This window comes from Lampetra fluviatilis, chromosome 37 (genome assembly GCF_964198595.1).
Source record: "Lampetra fluviatilis chromosome 37, kcLamFluv1.1, whole genome shotgun sequence".
Lineage (NCBI taxonomy): Eukaryota > Metazoa > Chordata > Hyperoartia > Petromyzontiformes > Petromyzontidae > Lampetra > Lampetra fluviatilis.
Genome location: NC_136311.1, coordinates 1,670,460 through 1,685,177, shown reverse-complemented (window position 1 = coordinate 1,685,177; position 14,718 = coordinate 1,670,460). Strand labels below are relative to the sequence as shown.

The following is a 14,718-nucleotide window of genomic DNA, read 5'->3' as shown; positions in this document are numbered from 1 at the left end:
ACTCACCACCCTCACCCACCACACTCACTCACCACACTCACTCACCATCCTCATACTCACCACAGTGACCACTCACCACACTCACACCCCCCACCACCACCCCCCACCACCACAACCCTCCCCCCCACCACCACCCCCCCCGCCTCTTCCTCCAACCCCGCCGTCCATCCCCGTGGCGTCAGCACACGAGGCCGCGGGGCCACGCGGCACATCGGAGGCCAATGAACGAAACGCGAATCCCACCGCGACCCATCCACAAAGTCCCCCCCCATCCTCCGTCCCTCCACCACAACGCCCACCCATCACCACCCGCACCACCACCCGCACCATCACCACCACCCGCACCACCACCACCACCCGTCGCGCTGTCAATCAAAGGACACGGGGAGGTGGAGGAAGGGAGTTTGTGGAGGGAGATGGCTCGAGGGGTGGTGGTGGGAGGCGGCGAGGGGAGAGGGGACAGAGAGAGAGTGGAAAGAGAGGGGAGAGAGAGGGGCGAGAGAGAGGAGCGAGAGAGGTGGGGGAGCCACACACACACAGAGACACACAAACACTGCCTGCCGCTGCTGCTGCTGCGACACAACTCGCTGCCGCAGCTGCCGCAGTGGACTTTGTCTGCGCCGCGGGTCGCACGCGACCAGCGCGGAGCTTCCACCAGTGGAGGCAACTCTGAGCAGCAGGAGTGGTAGCAGCAGCAACAACAACAACAGTAGCAGCAACAACAGTAGCAACAACAACAGTAGCAGCAGCAACAACAGTAGTATAGTAGCAACAACAACAACAGTAGCAGCAACAACAACAACAGTAGCAGCAACAACAGTAGCAACAACAACAACAACTGTAGCAACAACAACAGTAGTATAGTAGCAACAACAACAACTGTAGCAACAACAACAGTAGCAGCAGCAACAACAGTAGTATAGTAGCAACAACAACAACAGTAGCAGCAACAACAACAACAGTAGCAGCAACAACAGTAGCAACAACAACAGTAGCAACAACAACAGTAGCAGCAACAACAGTAGCAGCAACAACAACAACAGTAGCAGCAACAACAGTAGCAACAACAGTAGCCGCAACAACAACAACAGTAGCAGCAACAACAGTAGCAACAACAACAGTAGAAGCAGCAACAACAACAATAGTATAGTAGCAGCAACAACAACAACAATAGTATAGTAGCAACAACAACAACAACAGTAGCAACAACAACAACAGTAGCAGCAACAACAACAACAATAGTATAGTAGCAGCAACATCAACAGTAGCAACAATAACAACAGTAGTAGCAGTAGCAACAACAACAGTAGCAACAACAGTAGCAGCAACAACAGTAGCAGCAGCAACAGCAGTAGCAGCAGCAACAACAGTAGTATAGTAGCAACAACAACAACAGTAGCAACAACAGTAGCAGCAACAACAACAATAGAATAGTAGCAGCAACATCAACAGTAGCAACAATAACAACAGTAGCAGCAGCAACAACAACAGCAGCAGCAACAACAATAGCAGCAGCAACAACAGTAGCAGCAACAACAGTAGCAGCAGCAACAACAGTAGCAGCAGCAACAACAACAGCAGCAGCAACAACAATAGCAGCAGCAACAACAGTAGCAGCAACAACAACAACAGTAGCAGCAACAACAGTAGCAGCAGCAACAACAGCAGCAGCAACAACAACAACAACAGTAGCAGCAACAACAGCAGCAGCAGCAGCAACAACAGCAGCAGCAGCTGTTGAGCGGACTGCTGCTGCTGCTGGGGAGTAGCGGCAGACGGAGCAACAGGAGAGGTGGTGGCGATACCTCCACCGGCACAAGCAGCAGCAGCAGCAGGAGGGTAAGATGATGATGCTGATGATGCTGCTGATGATGATGCTGATGATGCTGATGATGCTGCTGATGCTGCTGATGATGATGCTGCTGATGATGATGCTGCTGATGATGATGCTGCTGATGATGATGCTGATGATGATGCTGCTGATGATGATGCTGCTGATGATGATGCTGCTGATGATGCTGCTGATAATGATGATGCTGTTGATAATGATGATGCTGCTGATGATGATGCTGCTGATGATGCTGCTGATAATGATGATGCTGCTGATGATAATGCTGCTTCTGATGCTACCGATGATGATGCTGATGATGCTGCTGATAATGATGATGCTGATGATGCTGCTAATAATGATGATGCTGATGATGCTGCTGATAATGATGATGCTGCTGCTGATGATGCTGCTGCTGATGATGCTGATGATGTTGATGATGCTGCTGCTGATGATGCTGCTGATGATGCTGATGCTGCTGATGATGCTGCTGCTGATGATGATGATGCTGCTGCTGATGCTGCTGCTGCTGATGATGCTGCTGCTGATGATGTTGCTGCTGATGATGCTGCTGAAAATGATGCTGATGATGATGATGCTGCTTCTGATGATGATGATGCTGCTGATTATAATGATGATGCTGCTGATGATGATGCTGCTGCTGATAATAATGCTGCTGATGATGATGCTGCTGATGCTGCGGATGATGCTGCTGATGCTGCTGATGCTGCTGATGATGCTGCTGCTGCTGATGATGCTGCTGATGATGATGATGATGCTGCTGATAATGATTATGCTGATGATTATGCTGCTGATGATGCTGATTATGCTGATGATGCTGACTATGCTGATGATGCTGCTGCTGATGATGATGTTGCTGATGCTGCTGATGATGATGATGCTGCTGCTGATGATGATGCGCCCTCAGTACGCCACTCCGAGTTCCATTCCCGCTCACGGCCACCGACATCGTTGACGATTCTCGTCGTGATGATTTTTTTACTTTCATCAGCCCAGGGCCTCCCCTAGGTCGACTCAGCCTCAAATGAGTACCTGGTGCGGCGTGTAAACATTGCCACTTGGGAGACAAAGGCGGCCGGGCGTGGTGCTGGCCACCCCCTTGTGGGCCGTGCCGGCCTTCATAGGCGCTCGCTAACAGCACTTGCCCCAACAATCTGCTCGGCTACACGGGGGATCTTTGTCTTGTTCTGTGCGTGCGCTGCGAGAGAGATCCGCGTGAGATGTCAATCGCGGTCGCATCTCGCGTCGCGTTCGTCTAAGCGAGGGGGGGTCGTTGCCCGAAACGTCTGTATACAGTCTACACAGGCTGATATACCGTCTATAGATGCATTGCATTCGATGCCAATGTGGAGTGCTGCTGCTGCTGCGGGCCACGATGAGAGGGCCCCATCAGAGAGGGAGAGAGTTCGCGTCGCTCTTCCTCCTCCGTCGCAGCAGCGCAGACCTCGGTGGGGTTCACTGCGCGGGTCGCATGGCCCCAATCGCACTGCTCTGGGGCTTGTCGACGAAGTGCGTCTCTCTGTCTGTGTGCGTCTCTCTGTGTGAGTCTGTCTGCGTCTGTGTGCGTCTCTCTGTGTGAGTCTCTCTGTGTGAGTTTGTGTGCGTCTGTGTGAGTCTGTGTGCGTCTGTGTGAGTCTGTGTGCGTCTGTGTGAGTCTGTCTGTGTGAGTCTGTCTGTGTGAGTATCTCTGTGTGAGTCTGTGTGCGTCTGTGTGAGTCTGTGTGCGTCTGTGTGAGTCTGTGTGCGTCTCTCTGTGTATGTGTGTGTGCGTCTCTCTGTGTGAGTCTGTGTGAGTCTCTCTGTGTGCGTCTCTCTGTGTGAGTCTCTCTGTGTGAGTTTGTGTACGTCTGTGTGAGTCTGTGTGCGTCTGTGTGAGTCTGTGTGCGTCTGTGTGAGTCTGTCTGTGTGAGTCTGTCTGTGTGAGTCTCTCTGTGTGAGTCTGTGTGCGTCTGTGTGAGTCTGTGTGCGTCTGTGTGAGTCTGTGTGCGTCTGTGTGAGTCTGTGTGCGTCTCTCTGTGTATGTGTGTGTGCGTCTCTCTGTGTGAGTCTGTGTGAGTCTCTCTGTGTGCGTCTCTCTGTGTGAGTCGTCTGTGTGAGTCTGTGTGGGTCTGTGTGAGTCTGTGTGCGTCTGTGTGAGTCTGTGTGCGTCTCTCTGTGTATGTGTGTGTGCGTCTCTCTGTGTGAGTCTGTGTAAGTCTCTCTGTGTGCGTCTCTCTGTGTGAGTCGTCTGTGTGAGTCTGTGTGCGTCTGTGTGAGTCTCTCTGTGTGAGTCGTCTGTGTGAGTCGCATCTGAACCGGTTTGGTTAACGACACGGATGGTGAATGTCCGCACGCGTGACAATGCGTCTCGTGGTGGCGATGTTGCAGCGACTTGGCAAGCCGACGCTGGATGATTGCCCCTCAAACAAGCCCCCTGCCCCTCACGGTTGGGCGGGGTTGTTTGACCATACTTCACCACGCTGGTCAGTGCAGGTTGGTGGGGAAGTAGCAGCAGCAGCGGAGGTGAGTGGGGTGGATGAGACGCGTTCACATCAAACTCGCCACTGATGTGTGCGGCCGTGGCCCGGAGTCGAACTCGGGTTCCCGGGTTTGTTGTTCATGGTTACCGCTGCGATTAGCGAGGGTGGCGACGTACGGTGAGAAAGAGGTTCACCACACGCCATGCAAAGAAGCATTGGGCCCACTTGGTGGATGCTGCTGCTGCGTTAGCCGTGTGGTGCACAGAGCACGAACCGCACTGCCGACGTTTCGGGCAATGACCCTTCCCCTTGTAAGGCCGCACACGCAGCGTTAGCGACATTGAGACGCGCGTTGTGGCGCTGCTGCTGCAGTCATAACACAAATACAAAGCTCCCCCATGTAGCCTCAGCAGACTGTTGGGGCAAGTGATGTTCGTAACGAGGGGGTGGGTGGCCAGCACCACGCCCGGCCGCCTTTGTTGTTTTACTACCTCGTGCTCATGTTGACACACCGCACTAGGTACTCATTTAAGGCTGAGTCGACCTAGGGACGGGGGTGGGGCAGAACTGGTTCAAAAAGTCACCACTGTTGTTGGTAGTGAGCGGGAATCGAACTCTGGTCGCCTGGGTCGTAGCGCAGCGCGCGAACCACGAACACTACCGAAGCACATGCACAGATACACACAGACCCATAACATACACACACCCACAACACACCCATAATACACACCCACAACACACCCATAATACACACCCAGAGCACACCCACAACAAACCCATAATACACCCCCACAACACACACCCACAACACACACCCATAACACACACCCACAACACACACACCCACAACACACACCCACAACACACACCCACAACACACCCATAATACACCCCCACAACACACACCCACAACACACACCCATAACACACACCCACAACACACACACCCACAACACACACCCACAACACACACCCACAACACACCCATAATACACCCCCACAACACACACCCACAACACACACCCACAACACACCCATAATACACACCCACAACACACACCCACAACACACACCCATAACACACCCACAATACACCCACAACACACACACAATACACCCACAACACACACCCATAATACACACCCACAACACACCCATAATACACACCCACAACACACCCATAATACACACCTACAACACACCCACAACACACACCCACAACACACACCCACAACACACCCACAACACACCCACAAAACACACCCACAACACACACACACCCACAACACACACCCACAACACACCCACAACACACACCCATAATACACCCCCACAACACACACCCACAACACACCCATATTACACACCCAGAGCACACACGCAGGCAGTGGTTTTGACGCACAGAGTGATCTCCTGCTATTCAAATGAACATTCAGATGGCGGTCATCTCCTGTTCCCAGCCCTGAGCCAGTGGTGGAAATCCCACGTCCATATGGCAGGGGATAGTCTATCCATAGAACAACTACTGTTGACTTCTCCACAACGTGGTACATACTTTATCGACCCCTGAGGGATGATGGGCTGCGTCAACCCCCAACCTGGAGTCGTTCGCTCTGAGCAACCACCTGGCCTGGTTACAGAGCAGGGTCATGACTCACAACACACACACACACAGCCAACACCACCACACACACACAGCCAACACCACTACACACACAGCCAACACCACCACACACACACAGCCAACACCACCACACACACAGCCAACACCACCACACACACACAGCCAACACCACCACACACACAGCCAACACCACCACACACACACAGCCAACACCACCACACACACAGCCAACACCACCACACACACACAGCCAACACCACCACACACACAGCCAACACCACCACACACACAGCCAACACCACCACACACACACAGCCAACACCACCACACACACACAGCCAACACCACCACACACACAGCCAACACCACCACACACACACAGCCAACACTCACCACACACACAGCCAACACCACCACACACACAGCCAACACCACCACACACACACAGCCAACACCACCACACACACAGCCAACACCACCACACACACAGCCAACACCACCACACACACACAGCCAACACCACACACACACACAGCCAACACCACCACACACACAGCCAACACCACCACACACACAGCCAACACCACCACACACACACAGCCAACACCACCACACACACAGCCAACACCACCACACACACACAGCCAACACCACCACACACACACAGCCAACACCACCACACACACACAGCCAACACCACCACACACACAGCCAACACCACCACACACACAGCCAACACCACCACACACACACAGCCAACACCACCACACACACAGCCAACACCACCACACACACACAGCCAACACCACCACACACACAGCCAACACCACCACACACACAGCCAACACCACCACACACACAGCCAACACCACCACACACACAGCCAACACCACCACACACACAGCCAACACCACACACACACAACAGCCAACACCACACACACAGCCAACACCACCACACACACACAGCCAACACCACCACACACACAGCCAACACCACACACACACACAGCCAACACCACCACACACACACAGCCAACACCACACACACACACAGCCAACACCACCATACACACACAGCCAACACCACCACACACACAGCCAACACCACCACACACACAGCCAACACCACACACACACACAGCCAACACCACCACACACACACAGCCAACACCACCACACACACACAGCCAACACCACCACACACACAGCCAACACCACCACACACACACAGCCAACACTCACCACACACACAGCCAACACCACCACACACACAGCCAACACCACCACACACACACAGCCAACACCACCACACACACAGCCAACACCACCACACACACAGCCAACACCACCACACACACACAGCCAACACCACCACACACACAGCCAACACCACCACACACACACAGCCAACACCACCACACACACACAGCCAACACCACCACACACACACAGCCAACACCACCACACACACAGCCAACACCACCACACACACAGCCAACACCACCACACACACACAGCCAACACCACCACACACACAGCCAACACCACCACACACACACAGCCAACACCACCACACACACAGCCAACACCACACACACACAGCCAACACCACCACACACACAGCCAACACCACCACACACACAGCCAACACCACCACACACACAGCCAACACCACACACACACAACAGCCAACACCACACACACAGCCAACACCACCACACACACACAGCCAACACCACCACACACACAGCCAACACCACACACACACACAGCCAACACCACCACACACACACAGCCAACACCACACACACACACAGCCAACACCACCATACACACACAGCCAACACCACCACACACACAGCCAACACCACCACACACACAGCCAACACCACACACACACACAGCCAACACCACCACACACACAGCCAACACTACCACACACACAGCCAACACCACCACACACACAGCCAACACCACACACACACACAGCCAACACCACCACACACACAGCCAACACCACCACACACACACAGCCAACACCACCACACACACAGCCAACACCACCACACACACAGCCAACACCACCACACACACAGCCAACACCACCACACACACAGCCAACACCACACACACACACAGCCAACACCACACACACACACACAGCCAACACCACCACACACACAGCTAACACCACCACACACACACAGCCAACACCACACACACACAGCCAACACCACACACACACACAGCCAACACCACACACACAGCCAACACCACACACACACACACAGCCAACACCACCACACACACAGCCAACACCACCACACACACAGCCAAACACCACCACACACACAGCCAACACCACCACACACACAGCCAACACCACAAACACACAGCCAACACCACCACGCACACACAGCCAACACCACCACACACACAGCCAACACCACACACACACAGCCAACACCACCACACAAACAGCCAACACCACCACACACACAGCCAACACCACACACACACAGCCAACACCACACACACACAGCCAACACCACCACACACACAGCCAAACACCACCACACACACAGCCAACACCACCACACACACAGCCAACACCACACACACACAGCCAACACCACCACACACACACAGCCAACACCACACACACAGCCAACACCACCACACACACAGCCAACACCACCACACACACAGCCAACAGCACACACACAGCCAACACCACCACACACACAGCCAACACCACCACACACACAGCCAACACCACCACACACACACAGCCAACACCACCACCACACAGCCAACACCACCACACACACAGCCAACACCACACACACAGCCAACACCACCACACACACACAGCCAACACCACCACACACACAGCCAACACCACCACACACACAGCCAACACCACCACACACACACAGCCAACACCACCACACACACACAGCCAACACCACACACACAGCCAACACCACACACACACAGCCAACACCACCACACACACAGCCAACACCACCACACACACACAGCCAACACCACCACCACACAGCCAACACCACCACACACACAGCCAACACCACACACACACAGCCAACATCACACACACACAGCCAACACCACCACACACACAGCCAACACCACCACACACACAGCCAACACCACACACACACAGCCAACACCACCACCACACACACAGCCAACACCACACACACACACACAGCCAACACCACACACACACAGCCAACACCACACACACACACACAGCCAACACCACACACACACAGCCAACACCACCACACACACACAGCCAACACCACCACACACACAGCCAAACACCACCACACACACAGCCAACACCACCACACACACAGCCAACACCACACACACACAGCCAACACCACCACACACACACAGCCAACACCACACACACAGCCAACACCACCACACACACAGCCAACACCACACACACACAGCCAACACCACCACCACACACACAGCCAACACCACACACACACACACAGCCAACACCACACACACACAGCCAACACCACCACACACACACAGCCAACACCACCACACACACACAGCCAACACCACCACACACACACAGCCAACACCACCACACACACAGCCAACACCACCACACACACAGCCAACACCACCACACACACAGCCAACACCACACACACACAGCCAACACCACCACACACACACAGCCAACACCACACACACAGCCAACACCACCACACACACAGCCAACACCACCACACACACACCCAACACCACCACACACAGCCAACACCACACACACACACAGCCAACACCACACACACAGCCAACACCACACACACACAGCCAACACCACCACCACACACACAGCCAACACCACACACACACACACAGCCAACACCACACACACACAGCCAACACCACCACACACACACAGCCAACACCACACACACACACAGCCAACACCACCATACACACACAGCCAACACCACCACACACACAGCCAAACACCACCACACACACAGCCAACACCACCACACACACAGCCAACACCACACACACACAGCCAACACCACCACACACACACAGCCAACACCACACACACAGCCAACACCACCACACACACAGCCAACACCACCACACACACAGCCAACACCACCACACACAGCCAACACCACCACACACACAGCCAACACCACACACACACAGCCAACACCACCACCACACACAGCCAACACCACCACACACACACAGCCAACACTACCACACACACAGCCAACACCACCACACACACAGCCAACACCACCACACACACACAGCCAACACCACCACCACACAGCCAACACCACCACACACACAGCCAACACCACACACACAGCCAACACCACCACACACACACAGCCAACACCACACACACACAGCCAACACCACACACACACACAGCCAACACCACACACACACAGCCAACACCACCACACACACACAGCCAACACCACCACACACACAGCCAACACCACACACAGCCAACACCACCACACACACAGCCAACACCACCACACACAGCCAACACCACCACACACACACAGCCAACACCACCACCACACACACAGCCAACACCACCACCACACACAGCCAACACCACACACACACAGCCAACACCACCACACACACAGCCAACACCACCACACACACAGCCAACACCACCACACACACAGCCAACACCACCACCACACACAGCCAACACCACCACACACACACAGCCAACACCACCACACACACAGCCAACACCACACACACACACAGCCAACACCACCACACACACAGCCAACACCACACACACACACAGCCAACACCACCACACACACAGCCAACACCACCACACACACAGCCAACACCACCACACACACACAGCCAACACCACCACCACACAGCCAACACCACCACACACACAGCCAACACCACACACACAGCCAACACCAACACACACACACAGCCAACACCACCACACACACAGCCAACACCACCACACACACAGCCAACACCACCACACACACACAGCCAACACCACCACACACACACAGCCAACACCACACACACAGCCAACACCACCACACACACAGCCAACACCACCACACACACAGCCAACACCACCACACACACACAGCCAACACCACCACCACACAGCCAACACCACCACACACACAGCCAACACCACACACACACAGCCAACACCACCACACACACACAGCCAACACCACCACACACACAGCCAACACCACACACACACAGCCAACACCACCACACACACAGCCAACACCACCACACACACAGCCAACACCACACACACACAGCCAACACCACCACCACACACACAGCCAACACCACACACACACACAGCCAACACCACACACACACAGCCAACACCACACACACACACACACAGCCAACACCACCACACACACAGCCAACACCACACACACACAGCCAACACCACCACACACACAGCCAACACCACCACACACACAGCCAACACCACACACACACAGCCAACACCACCACCACACACACAGCCAACACCACACACACACACACAGCCAACACCACACACACACAGCCAACACCACCACACACACAGCCAACACCACCACACACACAGCCAACACCACCACACACAGCCAACACCACCACACACACACAGCCAACACCACCACCACACACACAGCCAACACCACCACACACAGCCAACACCACACACACACAGCCAACACCACCACACACACAGCCAACACCACCACACACACAGCCAACACCACCACACACACAGCCAACACCACCACCACACACAGCCAACACCACCACACACACACAGCCAACACCACCACACACACAGCCAACACCACACACACACACAGCCAACACCACCACACACACAGCCAACACCACCACACACACAGCCAACACCACCACACATACAGCCAACACCACCACACACACAGCCAACACCACCACACACAGCCAACACCACCACACACAGCCAACACCACACACACACACCACTATCACAACACACACACCACGACACACACACACTATCACTTCAGACACCACACACACACTCACCGCACACACAGTGCCCCTGTGCACGTGGCACTGCGAGCAACAACAACCGCCGTTCGCCACTAAGTGGCGATGACATCCCATGGCAATCGTGCCAGGCTAGGTGCACTCTGGTAAACACAGGCAACAATGAACAAAGTTTCCCCGTATAACCTTAACAGACTTTTGGGGCAAGTGCTGTGAGCGAGCACCACGCCCGATAAACACACACACACACACCTCCACGACAGCACGTGAATACACAAATAGAAAGATCCCCCGTGTAGCCTACGCCAGCTGCCGGGGCAAGTGCTGTTCGTGAGACACCTATGGAGACTGGCACGGCACACGAGCGGGTGGGTGGCCAGCATCACGCCCGGCCGCCTTTGTCTCCCCAGTGGTGATGTTTACACCCCGCACCAGCTAATCATTTTAAGCTGAGTCGACCTAGTGGAGGCTCAGGACCGGTTCAGACAATCGTCACCACTGCGTGTTGGCCATGAGCAGAAGTGTAACTCGGGTTGCCGGGTTCGCAGTTCAGCGCGCGCTAATCGCTGCACCACCGCTCTACACATGCGCGCACGCCAACACGTGGACACGGCTACACGTGGACACACACGGAGCCCACACTGACAACCCCCTTCCCTTCGCCCCCCCTCCCCTCCCCTCGCCCCCCCCCCCCCCCCTTGGCCCCCAGGCCCCGCCATGGTGGGCCACCTCGTGCTCCGCGAGATGGACGCGCAGTTCGAGGCGAAGCGGCTCCACCGCGGCCGCGACGGAGGCCTCGACAGCCCCGACTCGGGGCTGCCCCCCAGCCCCAGCCCCCCGCTGCACTCCGCCAGCCCCAGCCCCGCGGGCCCCGCGGGCCCCACGGGCCCCGGCGCCTGGAGCCCCCCGGCGGCGGGGCCACGGGGCCTCTCGGCGGCGGGGTCCCCCGGCAGCAGCTGCGGGGCCGGGCTGCTCCGGCAGGTAAAGCGCGCGTGCCCCCCCCCACACCCCCCACACCACCCCCCCTCCACCACCAAAGACAAAGATCCCCCGTGTAGCTTTAACAGACTGTTGGGGCAAGTGCTGTTGGCGAGGAGCACCATGCGACCCACGCTGGGGACCTGCGCAGTGAACCCACTGCGGCCTGCGCTGCTGCAACGGAGGAGGGACAGCGACACGACACGAACTCTCTCCCTCTCTGATGGGGCCTCTCCTCGTGGCCCGCAACAGCAGCAGACCTTCACATTGGCATCGAGCTCTTGAACCACATTGAGCTGCCGTACTCACAATGCATCTGAAGTACCGGTGAAGACGCTGGACACCCAGGTTGAGGCACACGTATATTTATTTTCAGCTTATCGGTACAGGACAACACTAGAGGGGGTAGCGGCCCCCTCACCCGGATAACTGGGGATACCCCCTAGCTAATCTCACCTATCCCCAAGTCCTCCTCTAACGAGCTAGGGGAGGCTAACTGGCCCGACACTGGTGAGTCGGGCTACGGTCTCCGGAGTCCCAGGGTCTAACCCTGGTTCACGGAACCACGCCTCTGGCTCGCTCCTCTGCAGCCCTGACAAGGGCGGCGTCGAGGGGAGTCCAGGGCTCTAGCTAGAGGATCTTCACTCTTCCTCCTTCGTTCCCAGACTGAGCCCCGAGCTCTCTTTGTCCTCCCCCTTTATACCCCCCAACAGGATCACAACCCCCCAGGCTGCCTGATGCGGACGTCGCTGCGGGCACCCCCCCCGTGTACTCCCGTAACTCCGCCCACTGTGTTTGTTACCCATTGGATCGTATGCACTTACAGCCCTCCCGTAACAGCCCTACATCACCCCCCCCATTACAGCTCGCAGCCGTCCCGGCTGCAACAATTCCAAATAAAGGAACAATTACCCCTCGACCCCGTGTGTGCCTCATTTTTTCAACAAAATGCAAATAGAAGAACAACAACAAGAACAACAACCATACCCCCGAAGGGAATGTCCGACGCACCCCCCCCCCGCATAAATACGAAATCCGTAAGCACGTATGTACAACTAGCCAGGAACTCCCCCATCACACACAGCACACCCACGACACACAACGCACCCACAACACACACACCGCGCCCACACAACACAACACACTCAGTGTGCAAGGAGCACACCACCGACGCAGCATACAGTAACCATGACACGTGAAGGAAAATAAATTTTTTTCTTTTTCTTCCTGCTGTATATTATAAGAGTCTGCGCATTTTAGCGCGCGTCCTTGCCGCAGGCCCGTCACACGGGGCAACCCCGGACGGCGGACCATCCGGTGGCGGCTGTCCCATGCGAGGTGAGGTCGCGATTGAAGTCGCGCGACTGTCGGCATCACCTGTGGGGGTTCCAGGGCGTGAGCCCGTCATTCCCGGTGCACCTGTGGGTGGGACAGCCGGCAACACATCAGGCGAGAGCAGCGACGGACCCTCCGAGTCGGTCGACCCCCCACATGCTTGGCCTCGCGTGCGTGGCGTGGGCCCCCGCACCGCAACAAACGGCTTCAGCCTAGAGGGGTGTACAAACCACCGGCGCCTCCCCCATTGGATTCGAACGCACTGAGGCCTCAAAACCTCAATAACCTCGACGGGGCCCCGCCACGGGCGTACGAGTTTAGAGGAGGTCGCGAGTGGTACCTGGGGACAGTGCAGCCATGCCC

At 55.8% G+C, this 14,718-nt stretch overlaps 1 protein-coding gene across 2 annotated transcripts in view; it reads left to right on the top strand.

Moving 5' to 3' along the window:
• The first annotated feature begins 478 nt into the window (after positions 1-478).
• LOC144945204 (refilin-A-like) overlaps positions 479-14,718 on the top strand; it is a 30,408-nt gene continuing 16,168 nt past the window's right edge. Inside the window, exons 1-2 of one of the 2 annotated variants that reach the window (XM_078873513.1) lie at positions 479-1,839; positions 12,752-13,023. In XM_078873513.1, coding sequence (XP_078729639.1) covers positions 12,760-13,023 — 264 coding nt within the window. In that variant the 5' untranslated portion in view covers positions 479-1,839; positions 12,752-12,759. Of the gene's footprint in view, positions 1,840-4,331; positions 4,352-12,751; positions 13,024-14,718 lie in introns of those variants that run through there. The other variant, XM_078873514.1, reaches the window with a different exon arrangement.